This window comes from Pungitius pungitius, chromosome 2, assembly GCF_949316345.1.
Source record: "Pungitius pungitius chromosome 2, fPunPun2.1, whole genome shotgun sequence".
NCBI lineage: Eukaryota > Metazoa > Chordata > Actinopteri > Perciformes > Gasterosteidae > Pungitius > Pungitius pungitius.
Genome location: NC_084901.1, coordinates 14,200,173 through 14,218,739, shown reverse-complemented (window position 1 = coordinate 14,218,739; position 18,567 = coordinate 14,200,173). Strand labels below are relative to the sequence as shown.

Sequence of the window (18,567 nt, the reverse complement as noted above, 5' to 3'; positions counted from 1 at the left end):
AGCAACTAGAAATAGAAAAGAATAAGGATCAATTTCTCAAAAAGCTGTTCCAAAAGAAAGGGAAGCAACGGGGGCAGTCAAAATCTGGACCTACAAAGAACCAGGCAGATAAAAAAAAGAAAAAAAAAAGTCATCATCAGATGACAAAGAGTGCTTCTGCCTCATCTGTGTTGAGCCATTTTCTAACAGTCATCCAAAGGAGACCTGGGTGAAATGTGTTAAATGCAACAATTGGGCCAATGCTGATTGTACCTCCGGCCAGGCAATTTATGTGTGCCAGAATTGTGACTCTGAAGATGAGTCTGATTAGTCAGATATAGGGAATCTGTTTTGTTCAGAGGTTAGGTTAATCAAGTTATCTCCAGCAAAGTTAAGTGGTGCATTGTTTGGATTTGAATAATTGTTTTTCCAGATTCTCCATGGACAATAGTTTATGTTTCTAGTTCTGGTTTGAAATAAAATAAAATAAAAAAAATCTATATTCACAATTAAGTAGTTGTGCTCATTTTTAGATAATCTATTGTGACAACATACCCCCCCGATGGGGCAAGTTGTCTCAAGTGCACTCTCTCTATTCTACAGTATACAACTCTATAATCAGATAAGATATGAAAATGTTATGAATACAACATACTGTATGTGCCCAAGACTTCCTTCTTTCATTTGGTATGACATTTATACCATTGTGTTGTATGGTGCTCAGTAAATGTTAGACAGTGTGAAAAGTGTGACAACATGCCCCGCTCTCCCCTACTAGATTTACTAACCCGCTGATCTGTTACTGAGCTGTAGTCTCGATGCCGAAAACTAAAGTGGTGCAGACCGATGCTAATGCAGAGGCGGTCACCATGGCGTCCCTCACCCACCTGCTTGAGTCTCATCGAACTGCCATCTCCGAGGATTTTAACTTTCTCAGGACTAAATTGATTGGTGTCTTAACTACCGTGACCGAACATGCTGAGAAACTCGAAATACTTGAGAGTGTAGGGAACGCACGAGAGGTTTGCCTGATGGCTGCCAACGAAGCTATCATCAAGCTACAAAGAGACCACGCTAAACTAGCAACGAAAGTTGTCGACCTCGAGTCACGGAGCCGGCGCAACAACATCAGGGTCATCGGTGCACCTAAATCTATGGAGGGGCATAAAACTCTCTTCGAACTACACCCTAACTATTGCAATGTGATATGGTGTAACACTTTCACCAGCCATCTCAAAAAACGTATATCCTTGCAAAAGAAGTCATACGGGCTCTGTCCTGGTCAGAGATAAATTCCCCCACTAAACCTTTATTCCACCGTTTTGAGTTACTAAGACTGACTGAGCTAAACGCATACCATAATGCTTGCCTTATGTTCCAAATTGTCAAAGGGTTGAACTCTAGATTGAGTATTCTTGCTCCTATCACCAGCCCCCAGCACACTTACCATACGAGAATCAAACCACGTATATCAGGAAAATGCCGCCGACATGTGCGTGCTAGTATGAGTGTGGTCTGTAGGGGGCCGCAAATTTGGAACGGGATTGATGAGGAACTTTAAAAGACAACTAAAAAAATATTTCTTATCTTACCTACATCTAATATAAAACTGTTTTTTCATGGACTACTGGGATGTATGATTGCATGTGTATCTAATGTTTTGTAAGTACTGGTGTGTCTCTTGTGAACAACTAGTTATTATAATTTGTGGTAATTGTGTACTTTACAGTTTTGTGCTACCACTTTTAATTGAATCATGGGCCCCCACCCATAAGCTTTTCTTTAGCTTCTTTGGGGGACCCATTCACCCTACCCAATTAATCTTGTACCCCCCCCGCCCCCCCAGCTGTATTATGTTTCAAGTGGTATTGTATGTGTGAATAAATGAATAAAAAATAAATAAACATCCCGGACAATTTTTGGTGAGATTTTTTCCCATCACCTTTGTGAAACAGATGTTCTTTTCACATTTCTTTCCAAGACATTTTTGACGTAATTTGTTTGACTTTTTTGTCTATTCCTGTATTCTTCTTCTTCCTCCTACACATGTGTGTTTTCTGCTTCACTTGGTGGAGTCAGACATTCCAAGTATGAACATAACACACACACACACATTCCACACCTATCCTCGGCCGTGACTAAATCCATTTGTTCAGCTCAGGTCACTGTCTCATTTTAGGCTACTGTGTGTGTGTGTGTGTGAGAGAGAGAGAGGGCATTAGTTGTGTGTGTATTATTGCATGTTCCTAACCTATATCTACCTATACCTAATGGCTCCATGATTGAGTGTCATCTTAATGTCGTCAACTCTTGTGCTTGCAGTTAAAGGGAAATACTCAACCTCCAAAGATGAGCTACATGGTAATCTCTGTTTAACATGGCACTATCCCAGCTAACACGGGACTGGGCCTGCATGCCTACATCATGTGCAGAGCTACGTCATCGCCCTCTGTGATGCAAAAAACCCTCATTCTGTCATCACATCTGTTCATCGTGGTGCAATTGTACTGAAACTGATTGTCAGTAGTAATAAGAGTAATAGCGTCGGACTGAACAGTCAGCAGGCCTCTCTTTCATGGCCGCACACAAAAACACGACGTCCCCATCACCTTCACCCACATTACCTTGCGTTACCGTGGTTACCCTAATTTTTATGAACGGGAACCTGTCCCCCCCTACCGTGAGCCTTATCAGAGAGATATCCCAGTGTATCCTAAAGCCTATTTTCACTCCACACTGTCCCACCATGAGGAGTCCTCTACAGCAGCAGAATAGTAATACAACATCCTAATGAAAGCAATGTTATTTGGGCTAAGGCGGGGGGGCGGGGCTTCGGGGCCGGGCCAGGAGCTGTCTCGGGACAACCGTATATTTGAAGTATAAAAACCCTGAGAGCTACATGCAGAGCCCCCCCCGCACCCCCATTTCACCACCACATCTCTGCCTGGCCTAAAGCCGCGAGTTAAATCCCACAAAGCAGCCCGTAAGTCCCTCTGTTAATGACGTGTGGAAGAATAGGCCTGTTGTGTCCCCGTGTGATAATGGTGCCGCACACAAGAGCCGGATTACCTCCGGATCACAAGTACGCTGAGCTGCCCGGTGTGATGGAGGCCCGTGTGGTTCGTGCCGGACAAAACGATGAACAACACATTGTGTCAGAACACGAGACCCGAGGGTTCTGAACTCTTCACGTAGACATGTTTTACTACTTTGTTAATTGATTGTTTATTGTTTATTTTCTAACTCGACATTTCCACAGTTCTCCGTCAAAATAACCCAACAGGACAGAATCCGGGACAAAGTATTAGTTGAGCCACACAGTCAGCAGCGTATACGTTCCCTTCTTCTCTCAGCCCGCCCCCCCTCACGTCTCTCACAATCCTCTCACGCCCCCCCCCCCAGTATGGATTCCACATCGACAGCTGGCCCGTCTACACCTTCAGCTCCACCAGAGCGAGCTCCACCCGTCAGAGACAGAATCTACAGCTACAGCTTACCGAAAGAATTTCCTAAAGCCGCCTGCCTTAACATCCTGCCCCCGATCAGCCTCCACTTCCTGGGGTCAAAGGTCGTCTGTATGACTGATAAACAAACAGGGGGGGAGAGCGCGGCTGACCGTCCATAACATGTCAATCACATTTGAAACTGAGGTCACGATGGTGGTATTTTTGGATTGAGGCCGCCTTTGTGTTCCTGTCCCCCTGTCCATCAAACACAATAACACACACACACACACGCACACACAGACACGCACAGACACACACCAGACTCCATGTGACAGAGCAAAGCCCAAAGAAAACAAGGGTCTGTGTCTCCTGTCCCAGCGATCAGCTTTCAACATCTCATTTGTAACGGGAATAACAGCTGGAGACTGTGTGTGTGTGTGTGTGTGTGTGCGGTTGGTTGTTGGCGGTTAAAGAGGTTTGAAAAGGTCTGATTGAAAGGTAGACAAGAGGGAGAGACAAAGCAAGTGGCGGATGAATTAAACTGTCAGAGAGCGAGATAGAAAGTGGCGGAGACGATGTAATGCGCAGAGACAATTAGCAGGGAGACACTCAGAAGGACACTCAGGGGGACACTCAGGGGGACACTCAGAAGGACACTCAGGGGGACACTCAGGGGGACACTCAGGGGGACGCCCCCGTAGGGCAGAGACAAAGATAGTTCCTGATGAAACCCTTTGACAGCAAAGTTCATAAATATTGTTGTCGTTTCCAGTATTTTCTTCTTATAAATCCTTCTACAGGCTCCCTGTGTTGTGCCCTCCCCCCCCCCCCCGCGCTAGTGTCTGTGTTCATCTAAACGTTCTATTAATGTCCCAGATTCAAAGAGATTTGGACATTAGAGACACAGATGTCCTCTGGTGCATTTTTTATGTTGTATGTATGGAATAAATGAATGTTTGGGGACGCGGGGAGGAGAGAAAGCAGAGTGTGTGTTGTCCTGGGGGGGCTCCTGGTGTGTTATCACAGTCTCCTCTGGTGCTGCCATGTGCTTTGTCTGACCCCCTGTCTCGCGCATATGCATACACACACACACACACACACACACACACACACACACACTCCATGACCCCTCCCACATCCACTGGCTGACCTTTGACCCGCAGTGCTCTAGCGTTGACCAAACATACCCCAACCCCACTGAGACCACAACGCAGCACTGTGGCGCCACGACCCATAATGCACTGCACAGGAGAGCTAGAGAGAAGGGAGGGGAACTCGTACAATGTCTCAGAGAGGGACTCCATGGACTACAAAAACATCTACATAAAACAACAAAACAACAACAACAACACAACAACACAACAACAACACGTCAAACACTAACAGACTTCTTCTCTGGTTCCTCTTGCAGCCAAATTCACTCTGTGTGTCTTGTTTTCTTCTCTCTCGGCGCGACCTCCTCTGCAAACACCCCCCCCACCTTCACATGACCGCGACACAATGCCCCCCCCCATTAGCAAAGTCAAACCAAACATTGACTTTATCTAAATGAGGGCTAATAGACTTTAGTAGTAACGGGGCGTGTAAAACTGTGAGGGGGTTGGTGTGTGTGTGTGTGTGTGTGTGTGGGGGGGGGGGGGGGGGGTGTTGCTGCCTTGTGGGACCCAGGGTTCATGGATACAGCTGAAGATCCAGCAGATAAAATATTTGAAATTGCTCCTCCAAACCTCTGAAATCAACTAAATGATGGACGATAAAAGAATGAAGCTGAAAGTCACCTGGACTCTAAACGAACCTTTAACAATGTTTAACCAGAGGAACAGAAAGTGTCCCTTCAAAGTGTCCTTCAAAGTGTCCCTTCAAGTGTCCCTTCAAGTGTCCCTTCAAAGTGTCCTTCAAAGTGTCCCTTCTGTTAACTACCAAACACACGTGTTGATAGCTCTCTGTTCTAAGCAGATCACAGTGTCGATATTTCAAATAATACATTCAATTCTACTGCGGATTAAAAATGCCCCCCCCCCCCCCCCCCCCCCCCTCTCTGGATGCAGCTCCTCCACCGCGGCTGGCGGGCAGATGCTCATCTGCATGTCAGCTTATCAGGACGTCAGATGGTATTTACGATAGTTAGGAAGCGTTGCATGGGGAGGTGGGGGATGGGCTTGGGGGGGAGGGGGGGTGGGGATTCTATAGTGTGTGTGCTGAGAATGAGGTGAAGGTGTGTGCTTGAAGCATCTGTCTGTGGTATGTGGAGATGTTTACTCTAATCAGTTTGATGCCACACACAGTATCATCATGGTTAATCAATGCTGAGCACAGTGGGGGGGCGAGTTTAAAGTTCATTAAAGATTAACCCTTTATAATTCATAGGTCACCTATAACTGCTTGCTGGATGGAGGCCTTTGCAACCACTGGCAGAGCTACTCCGGGAGCTTCATCATCAATCAAGCAGCTGGTTCTTTGTGTGATGTGAGGATCAGGACATTTTAAGGTGATCATAAATGACATATCTGACACATTTTAGATCCATTAGCTGCAGGCCTGAATCATCTGCCAACATCTCCCTTTGTGTTGTCTGTGGCATTTAATCCACTTCCTGTTTATGTACCCCCCCACATGAGTTAGAGAAAAGCTTCTCTTGTGTCTCCTAATTCATAACTCTATGGACCACTTCAGCTTCATTGCAGTCTGATACCGGCTGCCTCCTCCCTGTTTGACCATCACTGTTAGCGTTAGCGTGCTAATTACATTCCTCAGTAATGAGTGTGTGCAACAGGAGTGGAGGGGGGGGAATGTCTTCCCTTGGTGCTCCATGCATCAGCTCCGATGTGATGAAGATGCATTTTGAATGTTTGTGTTCTTTATGCTTTGTTCAACAGGTGGTTGATGGGGGGTCTCTCCCAGCATGCATTGCAAGCCCCAATATCAGCTCAATGACGTTCAGCTAACGGGGGACAACACCAATTTCTCAGCTGCTCAATCTCTGCTTAACTCCCCCCCCCCCCCCCACACACACACACATGGGCTGCAGCACGCTGCGTCTTCATCTCTCCCCCCCCCCCCCACCCCCGAGCCTTATCTCTGTCTGCTTCCTGTTCTCTCTCTTCTTTGTCCTTTCCTTTTTCTCACGCCACACGGCTGTGTCCCTCCGTCCTCCACCTGCTCGCTCATGCGTCTCTTCGTCTCATCGACTCGGAGGAAACTCCTCGGCTTCTCCGGTATCTGCTCATGAAGTGGATCACTTGGTTCCTTTCCTTCAACAGATTCAGCTGCTTCCTGAGCACAGCAAGCAGCACGGTACTTCACTGCAGCAATGAAGGAGCTTCATTTACAACCAGTGGACCTTGAGATTCTTTGCTTCTTTCCATTTCTTTGTTCTTTGTCACTTTCTGTCAGCTGGTGCACTTTTTCTTTATTTCCTAACTTACTAACCCATAGCATATACTCATGAGAATGTTTCTGCGTGTCATTTCTTGGAGTCTCGTCTCTTTCTGTTAGCATCTTGAACTGATCCAGTCTGTAAGTAGGAGTCTGCTGTTTGAATAAACCAAATGCAAATCAAACAACAAAGTGAGAGGAGCAATAAACCCGTAGAAGTCAGCAGTTGATGATGCTTGACGTTGACACTTAACGTTGTCATTATTTTTGTCCTTCATTTTAAGATGAGACGCAGACCGAGAACAGATGGACGCTGCATGAGTTAGTAACTCAACAATAAGTTCACAACCACAAATAAGACAACGGTCCTCAGTCCACGCTCCACATGTCAAGTGACCACAGAAATAAAAACAACTGCAGCTTTTTCCAATAGGTTCATCACAACATTCGGTCCCCTGTGTCCTCTTCATGACGTCTCTAATCTGTCCTTCCCATGTCCATTCCCCCCTTTTCCTCGTCCCAAGTTCATGTCCTCCTCTTATCATTAGGTTTGGGTATCGTTTGAATTTGAACGATTCCAATTCGGATTCCTGGTTTCGATTCCGGTTCCCAGCGATTCTCGATTCTGATTCTTTTAAGAGGGTTAGGGTATAGTCTGACCTTCTACATCAATGTTAATTCTATGAACTTTTTACTTTTTATTAACTTTACTATGAATTACAATATAAATATCAAACTATGAACTTGAATATTGTATAAACATTATAAATTATGATATATTTTAACAGGGGTACACTTTCCTCAAGAGAGCTTTATTTTTGAAACCTCACAAAAACACATTTACACATGAGTGTATGATACTGCAGGTACTTAAATGTTGCCTTGCTCCCACTGATGGGCCCTTGGAGCCAGAGGAAGAGGCAGCGCGTCACAGACGGGGCACACATTTACTTCCACTCTATGACCTCGGAGGTGCTTAATCATATTTGACGTGCACCCTCTTATGCATGAAACAATTTTGCTGCAAATGTTGCCTTTTGCAGAGTTTTCGGTTTGTTTCGAGAAGTGTAACCACACTTTGGACCGCCGACGCACGCTGTCCATGTTCCATCGCTCTGTTACGCCAACACTTCCGCTGGACGCTTCTTCGTTGGTGTTCAGCGGTTTCTTTCTCCGGTCGGCGCCGGCGGACTGAGAATCGAAACTAGGAATCGAATTTTAAACTTTAGAACGATTCCGGGTAAATCGCAAAGCTAGTCCCCATTCCAATCGATCCTCGATACTCGATACCCAAGCCTACTTATCATCCATTCCTTTTCTCTCCTCCATCCTCTTTTACCCCCCCTTCACGTCCCCCCTGTGTGGTTTCATCGAGCGGGGAGGCGCCGCTGCAGCATTGCACAGCAAACATCCCTCATAGGCAAATCTAATCTCATCTCCTGGTGGTTATGTTTACTTTCGGCCTCGTGCCTGCGGCTCTGCCTCGCTGAAGGCAGCTTTGTTTGCCCCCAAATCTGATCTCCGGAGCGGGCGCCGTCTGCCCATCCGCCCGCATGCGCCGCCCGCATCTCCTCCAGGAACGGGATCATCTTTGAGTCCACTGAATGAAACGGGGTGGAGGACCTCTGGGAGCACTGAGGGTGTCGGACCACCCAAGTAACTGCCCCCCAGGGACCTCCCAGTTACATCTGCATTTTGAGCTAAAATAGGAAATGGGGCTCTGCAGCCAAAAAGCTCCCAGGTGAGCACAAGGACACCTGACAGGTTCACTGAGAGCGAAACACATTCACTAAGGAAAAGTGAGATGTTTACAGCACATGAATGAAGACGTTCGACACACCAGGGGACAGGAAAGAGGACAAGATGGAGGTGAAGATGGAGGAGAAGATGGAGCAGCTGAGGCCGTCACGTTCCAACAGTGTGACGGAAACGAGCACAAATGGTCCTTTTCACTCTTCACGGATTTATCTCCACTTGTGTTACTCACCTCTAGCAGCAGAGGACATGAGGACCACCTCCAGCAGCAGCACCATCCAGAGAAGCTCCATCAGGAGGAAGAACGCTCAGCCTCTTTTATCTGAAAGGAGACGCACATGAGGTCACTTATTGAAGGATACCAGCTGATGCATGTGGAGATAGCGAGTAGTTAGACGCCACCTCAAGGGTCCGATCAATCACTCAGAAGACATCTTTGTCTTTAAATCTTTCATCCATCAAAACTGTTGCATCGTCTGTTGCCAGATTCTGATTTATTCCAAAAATAAGACCACATTCATCATATTGAATGTGTTTTTTTCTTATTATTGCTGCCAAAATAGCTGCTAGCGCAAAGGGATTAAAGCATGATTTACTATCCAGAGGCTGACAGCTGTTCAGCATCTAGGTGAAAACGTGAGACACAAGTGACATAATCCCATTATTCCTTATTAAAGGAATGCAGTCTGATTCCATGCCGATCTTCATAAACACTTAATACCTGTGCAGATGTTTTAGAATCCAAAAGGATGAAGCAACTTAATGTTCGATGGGAAGTGAAGGACACTCATTCTGTCCTGTAAACCTTATTCGGGTCTCAGAGACAAGAAATGTCTTCACACCGATGGGACACAAAGATTTCTCTGCAGATTTATTCGTCCCACCTGTCCACATGTGTCTCCGTCCCTGAACCTCACGAGATCTGATTTCACCACTTTGATCCGCTACTCGCTGACTGGTGGCTGATTTGATTTGATTTGAGGATGTCCAAACATTTGATTTGCTTCTATTGCACTGAGAGAACAATATCCATTCCTCAGATGAACAGAAATCATCACACGAAGCCAGCGCCTGTAAATTATGTAACTTATTTAAGAAAGATAGATCGCTTGTGATAGTTTCTATTATTAAACCCAAACTACAGGTGTAAAATGTTGTTGAAAATACCATATTGTACTACGTGAAAGTAGTGTGTGTATTTTACAAACAACAACAAATTAAAAATACATTGGAGAACTTTGCTGGTGCTATAAAGCATTATAACAGTTTCACAGGTATGGCAAACTCAACTTGAAGTGAACACCGCCAGCGTGAAGATTAAATAAATATATGGCATTAATTTGACATTTTAACAGGTGCAGAAAAACGAAGGAGAAGACAATGAGGAGAAGATGAAAGTTCACTTCGTATTGGCTGAAAAGCATGAAGAGGGTTTTAATAAAGTATATAAATGTTCACACTTACTGTAAGCTGATGATATATCCACATGTATTCACCCCGAGGTAAAAGGTAAACTCCCAATGATAACCAGAATAAAAAAAATATAATAAATATAACTGAATAATAACTCGAATAAAAACCTAGAATAATAAACTGAATATTAACCAGAATAAACCCCCCCGCGGAGAGACGCGTCTGACGCACCGCCTGAAGTCGACTCTAACAAAGCTTCGACTAAGCGAGCAACGACCGGAAGAACAATCCTAAATAAAAGGTCAAACACGTGAGGCTGCCGTGTCCCTCAATGACAGCCCGCGCGCACACAGCTCGACGGACACCGCGCGCACAACCGGGAAAAGGAGAGGAGGAGCAAAACGAAGCGGAACCGAGTTCTGCTCACGTCGGTGTTTACTCACGTGAATCAATGCAACACACCCGGAATATTATAAATAAATGTATATAAATATATCCGCATCGCCCCCCAGCAGCGAGTCGACGTCCGAATCTCAGCCGCAGGCAACAAAAGCAGCTGCGCGGACTGGCTGTCCGAGGACACAACTTTTCCAACCAATCAGAGAGCCGGCCAATCAGAGAGCGGACCAATCAGCGAGCAGGGACGCGCTGGACAAATTTGGAGCGGTTTACGGGGAGAGGAGGGGGGCTTCACCCAGAATGATCATAATATCATAAGATAATGACACAAAGTGATGTACATTATTCACTACATGCCTTTATTCTAATAATACTATAATAATACTAATACAAAACAAATATAGTTATCGTTGTTATTACTGCCATTGTTATGAATATAATTATTAAAATTATATCTCTGCCGTCTGGTTCACGTGTACATGTAAACGTGCACATGTGTACATGTAAACGTGCACATGTGTACATGTATGATGATTGCAGCCTGCGAGGTGTCGCTTTGTGTTGCATTGCGGACGAGCAGTGACCCCTGGTGGCCTCTGGACGTCATTACAGAAGCAACGTGAGGAAATCATTCCAAATAAATGTTCTAGATAAATATAATAATTGATTTAAAAAATGAGTCTGAATGTAAATCAATGTAATGACCCAAAATAAAGAAATTATTAATATTATGGAAAAAAAAACCAAGACCCAAGAAGGAGAGAATTGGTGAAATCAATCGAGGGGGCGGAGTTCAATACATCCAATTATGAAGGAATTCACTGAAAAGTGAATGAAAAGAAAACGTCTCACTGATGTGCTCCCAAAGCTCTCAATGCAAAATAACTAAATTGACGGTAAATTCACAGTAAGTTATTTTTACCGGCTGCTAGTTAAGTAACTTTCAGCTTCCAGTAGCTGTCATTTGGCAGTGTGTTGCTTTAGTAGTCATTTAATTTAACTTCCCCATAAATGTCTACTGAAATAAAAAGGTTTAGCAGTAATGTGGTAAAATGTAAGTGTGTTTGGGTGCACATTCACAGTAAATGACTCAGTAGCAAAAACTGCGGTAAATTTAACAGTAGAAAAACATTGGAAAATATGACAAACACATGTTTTGTATTTCAGCAGTAATGCATTTATTAAAATCTCTATGTATTTAACCGTGTGTATATAAACATGAAACAAATGGAAGGAGGTTTTAAAGAACTAAATATTCACTTGCGCATCCAAACGTATCAATTTAACTGTATTTAATTTATGGAAAAGACAGAGAAGCAGGTCAGCCACGTCCACGTCGTTTAGACAGGAAATTGCTTTGGGAAATGAGGTTTGGTCTTTGATACTTTATGGAAGTTCATTACTGGTGATCATCAATCATTTCTACATCACTAGTTTGGCTTTTGCAGCACAGTGGACTTCAGCATCACAGCAGTATGAATCCTTATCGTGGTGCACATCATTCCGCATGAATATTTATATCATTAATATCCATATTTAGCCAGATTCCATATAATCTCATCACACACTTTGCATGATACCTTATTGCAGTCTTTTCTATCTCGTGACAGCAGGCCGTGTTCTTTCACCTTTTGTTGAGGAAGCAATTCGTCTTATTGATATTGGTTTTATTCCCCTGATCTACACCAGCGATCAATCAGCAGTGATCAGCGGTGATTGGGTCCAACTGGGAAACACAGCACCGTCTACTGCTGGTCTCCAGCTCCTTCCACCACAGTGTTTTTATCTCCTCATCAGCAGACGGCACAAATGAAAGCAAAGTTTTAAAAGTGTCGGACAGAGAACTTAATGCTGGAAACTCACAGGAGACCAATTCAAAAACCAAAGTATCCCACTGGATCCTTACTGGGTTTCTAATACACAAGAAAGTCTTTGTCTCACTAACGTACTCATAATTTAATACACTAATGCTTTTGGTATTAGTTCCTCTGGAAGTGAAGTGATTAAAACTAAATATTATAGAAGATCAATAAAATAAAACAGCATTGAGCACGTTATCGCCAATGAGGTAAAACTCTCTGATTTCTCCAGCAGATGGAAGCAGAGGATCAAGAGAGCAGAAATACACACGTTGTTACACACATGTACTTTTACGTCTTCTGCACCGCTAAGTTTTAAGAACCTGCTTTTCTTCTCAAATCCTCCTGACAGATGGTGGGAATGTGACTGAGTATTGAGACCCGTGCACTGTGACAGGCACTAGGACGGGACTATTTCCTGGTAAAGACAGTGTGTGTGTGTGTGGGTGTGTGTGTGTGTGTGTGTGTGAGAGAGTTAATGATAGACAGAGAAATGGAGGGAGGGAAAGAAAGAGGGACATTGCACATGCAAAGATTATTCCTATTAGTGTCACACTTATTGTTGAACCTTGGTGTCCACTTTGAATTGAGTTAGACTTTCCATTGTGAGACAGGCATACTGTATTTAGAAGGCCTTCATGAGAACACTTTATACTGAAATATGTCCATTGCTCAGAAGCTTTTGAATGTATCTACATGGACTCAATGGTCTTTATGGTCTACATGGACTTCATGGTTATCATGGACATGGTCTTCATAGTCTTCATGATCTTAACGGTCTTCATGGTCTACATGCACTTAATGGTCTTCATGGCCTTCATGGTCTTCATGGTCTACATGCACTTCATGGTCTTCATAGTCTTCATGGACTTCATGGTTTACATGGACTTCATGGACTACATGGATTTCATGGACTTCTTTGTCTTCATGGACTTGATAGTCTTCATGGTCTTAATGGTCTTTATGGTCTACATGGACTTCATGGTCTTCATGGACTTTTTAATGGGACACTGTATTAAGAAACCCTTTAATGAAGCTCTTCTAGTTGAGTTAAAGCACCAGTTGGTGCACTGGTTGTTTTCATTAGGATTAACTGGGATTCAGCCAGTGAGGCTTTTTATATTCTGCAGGCGCAGCAAAACGTCACTTTCAATCTGCGCGCCTTGTTTTCAAAAGGTCATAATTAGCCGGCAGTTTTGAAACAATCACGGCCAAAGTGCACCAATTTCCCTCGAAGCGAAACATCAAATGACTGGTGGTCAGCGAAGCGGAATGGCGTGCACGTGTGAAACGCCCGTGTGTTGGTGTTGTTCATTCTCACCTCGTGTGTCGTGCTGGGTTTCTGGATCAGCTGGTTACACGTAACTTGTATTTATTCATTTCTTCTCTGCAGTGACGGCTGCTGGTAGATTCAGAAGGTCAGATGATTTATCAGGCGGACAGAGACGCTCACGTGCACAAACACACACACACACACACACACACACGAGGGAAATTAAACAGCAGCTGCAGAAGAGCGTCATTTATTCAGCATCAGCCCCAATTTACCTGCCAGTTCAAAGATCTGGAGGAGCAGTCTATGCAGACTGAAAAAAGTTTTAAAAATATGTTATAACAGAAAAGCTGTTTGATCAACATGTAGAATCAGACCTTTCTATAATAAAGGGCTCAATTAAGTCATATTGTTGCTGTTGCTAGGGCGGTCTGACCGGTTGCTATGCAGCGGCCACAGCTGTTGTAGGAAATGGCTCTGGTTAAAGTTTGCAAAGAGGGAAGGAAAGAGGGCCATGTAAGCCACAAGTCTATTACTGTGCACTTGTGTGTGTCTGTCTGTGTGCGTGCATTACTGTGTTGGCATGTGTTTGTGTTCCATCATCGCTTGGTGTGTGTCTGTGATCGTGTGCATGTTCTCAAAGCAGGGTGCAGAATCGTGTGTATCATGCAGCATTTTGTGCGCTCGTACCCCTGGATGTTTTGGCACATGTGTGTGTGTGTGTGTGTGTGTGTGTGCGTGTATGCGTTGTAGTTGTAGTATGGCAGTCTCACCTCAAGCCTGAACCCAGCGTAGCCGCGGGGAGGGCCGGGCATTTATGAAGGAATTCTGTAATTTTCAAAACTGTGGTTTGAGTTCCACTCTTTTTAACAAGCTGGTTTGGGCACTGATAATGGAAAACGGCTGCAGAGAGAGAGAGAGAGAGAGAGAGAGAGGGCGAGGGGTGGAGGGAGAGAGAGAGGGAGAGAGAGAGGGGGGAGGGAGAGAGAGAGGGAGAGAGAGAGAGGGGGGAGGGAGAGAGAGAGGGAGAGAGAGAGGGGGAGGGAGAGAGAGAGGGAGAGAGAGAGAGGGGGGAGGGAGAGAGAGAGGGAGAGAGAGAGGGGGGAGGGAGAGAGAGGGAGAGAGAGGTAGAAAGGGAGCGAGAGAGAGAGGGAGTTTTTGCAGCCTTTTGAATTAACTTCCAGGTTCTCAGTGCTTTTGTCTTCTGGCTTCAGACTCTTCATCAAATCCATGACAATTAAACAGCGTGTGAGACGGGTCAAAGGTCAAGAGTCATCCGTCCCACTGGTTGCCATGAGCGATGAGTCAGAGCCTCGTCTGCTGTATTCTTATTATTAAGGTCACGAGGGGCTAATTGTAATGTTTCATTGTGTCTTTAATTTCCACAAAGAGCAAACTTGAGTCCTTCTCTCTGCTCAGTTTGAGTCCCAGATGATAATAAACTGGTCTGGAAACGGGCACTATGTGCATATTCTATCCTATGCTTGCTACACTGGTTCATAAATGCTCATTCTTACATGTCTGTGGTTGTATAGACAATGGCTACCGTTACTATAGCAACGCTACCTGTGGCGTCCTGGAGGGGGGGGGGGGGGGGGGCGTTCTCGCCTGTTATCTGCTACAATGCAGCAACACCCCCTCTCTGCACAATGCACAGGAAACAATAGCAAAACTCAACGTTCCACATCTGGATGCCAGGTAGTCTGCTCCCCCCCCGCCCCCCCGCACACACATACACACACACACACACACACACAGATGCACATTGGCCTCAGCGACCGTGGGGGCCTGTTAAGCAAACGATATTTCGCCCCCGGTCTAGGAGAATAAAAGGTGTAATCTAGTGCAGCAGCTGTGAAAGCCTGGTCGGCTTCACGAGTAGAAGCACAATGTTTGGTGGAAAGAACCAAATGTTCAGGGTCAGCACGACCCTTTGACCCCTGATCACACCCCTCACATCTATGACGCTCTTTTCTTCCTTTTGTATTATTTTATGCAATTTCATATATCAAGTATAATATCTTAAATTATTTCTCACACATTGGACTAAATTTAACTTAATTCCACAAGTCAGTTATAATCATTTGTTTAGTGGTCGTACAATAGAGAAAAATACAAGCCTTCGATGTACCCAGTTTTATCATCGGGCCAGGGGGGCGGAGCCTATGCCAGCCCACGCGTGGGGGGGGGGGTGGGGGGGGAGAACATCATTCCCCGGCAACCATTTAGCGTGACGCGTCCTTCGAACTAACTCTCATCAGAAGAGACTTTGTCACGTTTCTGATCATCTGGGGGCTGCAGGGAGGGAGGATGAAGCCCGGTGGGCCCTGCAGCAGGACCCCCCACCCCCCCACCCCCCCGAGTCCCGTTCTAAAATGTTTCATTAAAAACAGTGAAAATAAAGGTTTGTTGAGAGCGATATTATTAAGTTAATGTCTTGCCCCCCCACATTGTGAGGTAATGCCGAGCAAAGCAGGAATTTACGAGCACCGACGTTACAGTGAGGCTGCAGTCATGAGCTCATGTGCCCCCCCCCCACACACACCTTTCACACTACGTCCATATACATATCTCCATTTTGCTCACTCCCTCTGCACTCTTAAAGGTGTTGTACAGTTCCTGTCTGATGATGACAGAAAAGGATATTTCCTGTTCCTGAGAGTTGTGAAACGTGCATTTATCACCTTTCTGACTTTAATGTGCTTCTCAGGATTTTTCTGTCATTGTGTATCTGTCTCTCTTTCCATCTGCTTTACATTTTATTCATCTGTTTATTTTTCTCACTCCCCCCCCGCCCCCCCCTGTCCACGTCCTCCTTTCTTTTGTCTCTCTGCGCTCTGAGACGTCTGCACTGCAATTTGTGATCCAGAGACTCCAGACACTCTTTGTCCCACTCAATGGCTTTTATGACCAAAGAGCCACCAGCTTCCTTCCTTTTATTAATTAGAAGCATGTTTTATGTGGAGCGACGTCACTGTGGGCACCTCTTCGCTCTGAAAGTCTGAAAAGGACAAATCCAATAAATATCTCTTTTCTTCGAATGCACGTTTGTGTCAAAGTCAAAGAGACAAACCCAGAACTGGCGGGCCTGAAGATAAAACACAATGAAAAACATTAGAACATCAGTCTCAATCTGTCCCAGTTAAAGATCATCATGGATCTGAGCATTTAACGGTCTGATGGGTTCAAACTGGTTGAATCTTGATTTTTAAGTACCACTAACTTTTAAACTCTTTAAAGTTTGGATCGTTGCCCTTAAACATCTGAGATTGAGTCTGGACTGGATTCAGCATTATTCATTGAAAGGATCTAAATTCTAACTGCTGATTGTAGAATAAGTAATTAAGCAAAAAAGAACAATTCAGTATTTCAGTAGAAACTTTGCTATTGCATATATTGTTGTTCCGTCGTTACACTGAAACTAAAATATTGGTCCAAATGTGTAATGACTTCATTCAAGAAGCAAATTCAAGCCCCAACCAGGAGTTTCCTCGGTGTATGTTATTATGTATATTATTATGTATTATGTATATAATTACTGAATTTTACTGTGATTTAAGGTTTCAGAAGCACACCAAATGTCTCTCTGTCTGGTCGTGTCTCTTTGTCCTCCCACAGAGTCCCCTGGTGTTTGCCCACCTGTGAATCCAAAGGTACGGGCTGCTGCAGGACCACAGGAATTCCACAGAATTACTACCAGTACGACTTATTACTCTGTGCACACGCACACCGGCGGGTTCACACACGCATTACATTACATTACATTACACGCACACATGGGCCGCGCACGCAGCCATTATTTTTTATTCAGTTTAGCGTACCTGCAGAGGTCTAATCAGGTGATTTACAGGCTCCTCCGGCCTGCATGGTCTCAGCATTCTTCTCTTCTGTTCCATTTAGGTTTCTGTTACGTTGGGCTTTGTTTTTATGGGCCAATTTAGAAGCACTGAGGTGCCTCCCGTTAATGCTTCAACATGCCTAGTACCTCTGGTCCATAAAGCGCCTTTTAATAAAACCTTTTATTTCCACTCTGATGACAGAAGGACTGCTTCACAGTCAGTATTCAGAAAACTCCTTAAGTCCTCAAACACTTGGATGATGCAACTGCACATTTCGGGGGGATGAAAAGTCGGACAAATGGATGAATGAACTCAATTTATAAATCAATACATCAAGGTGGGAAGTTCTAAATAAATGCTCAATAAGACTGGAACCAGGGGAAATCATTGTAAATAATGTTGCTTTATTTAATGTGTTTACTTGAAAATATGGTCAACGCACACACACACACACACACACACGCACACAGCTTTTCATTGCATAATTACATATTAGAGGTGCAACACTTGGACTCGATGTGTTTTCTTTCTTTCTCCCCGTCATGGAAAATATTTTTTAATGATTCCAACAACTTCCTTCCTTCATTTTATTAAAACCTTTCGGAATCAACTGTGTGTGTTTCATTGGAGCGATAATAATGTAATGAATGTATAGAAATGTATATAATGTAGAGTTGTGTATTGGTATGTATAGAAGTGTATATAATGTAGAGTTGTGTATAGGTATGTATAGAAGTGTATATAATGCAGAGTTGTGTATAGTTATGTATAGAAGTGTATATAATGTAGAGTTGTGTATCGGTATGTATAGAAGTGTATATAATGCAGAGTTGTGTATAGTTATGTATAGAAGTGTATATAATGTAGAGTTGTGTATAGTTATGTATAGAAGTGTATAAAATGTAGAGTTGTGTATCGGTATGTATAGAAGTGTATATAATGCAGAGTTGTGTATAGTTATGTATAGAAGTGTATATAATGTAGAGTTGTGTATCGGTATGTATAGAAGTGTATATAATGTAGAGTTGTGTATCGGTATGTATAGAAGTGTATAAAATGCAGAGTTGTGTATAGTTATGTATAGAAGTGTATATAATGTAGAGTTGTGTATAGTTATGTATAGAAGTGTATATAATGTAGAGTTGTGTATAGTTATGTATAGAAGTGTATATAATGTAGAGTTGTGTATAGTTATGTATAGAAGTGTATATAATGTAGAGTTGTGTATA

The 18,567-nt window shown here is 44.0% G+C and overlaps 1 protein-coding gene across 2 annotated transcripts in view; it reads right to left on the bottom strand.

The window, feature by feature from the left end:
- Nucleotides 1-10,528, bottom strand: part of fgfrl1a (fibroblast growth factor receptor like 1a) — a 37,912-nt gene extending 27,384 nt beyond the window's left edge. The window contains exons 1-2 of one of the 2 annotated variants that reach the window (XM_037461389.2): nucleotides 10,412-10,528; nucleotides 8,788-8,877 (exon numbers count right to left, since the gene is read on the bottom strand). In XM_037461389.2, the coding sequence (XP_037317286.1) occupies nucleotides 8,788-8,848 (61 nt within the window). In that variant the 5' untranslated portion in view covers nucleotides 8,849-8,877; nucleotides 10,412-10,528. The other variant, XM_037461388.2, reaches the window with a different exon arrangement.
- Nucleotides 10,529-18,567: the final 8,039 nt, after the last annotated feature.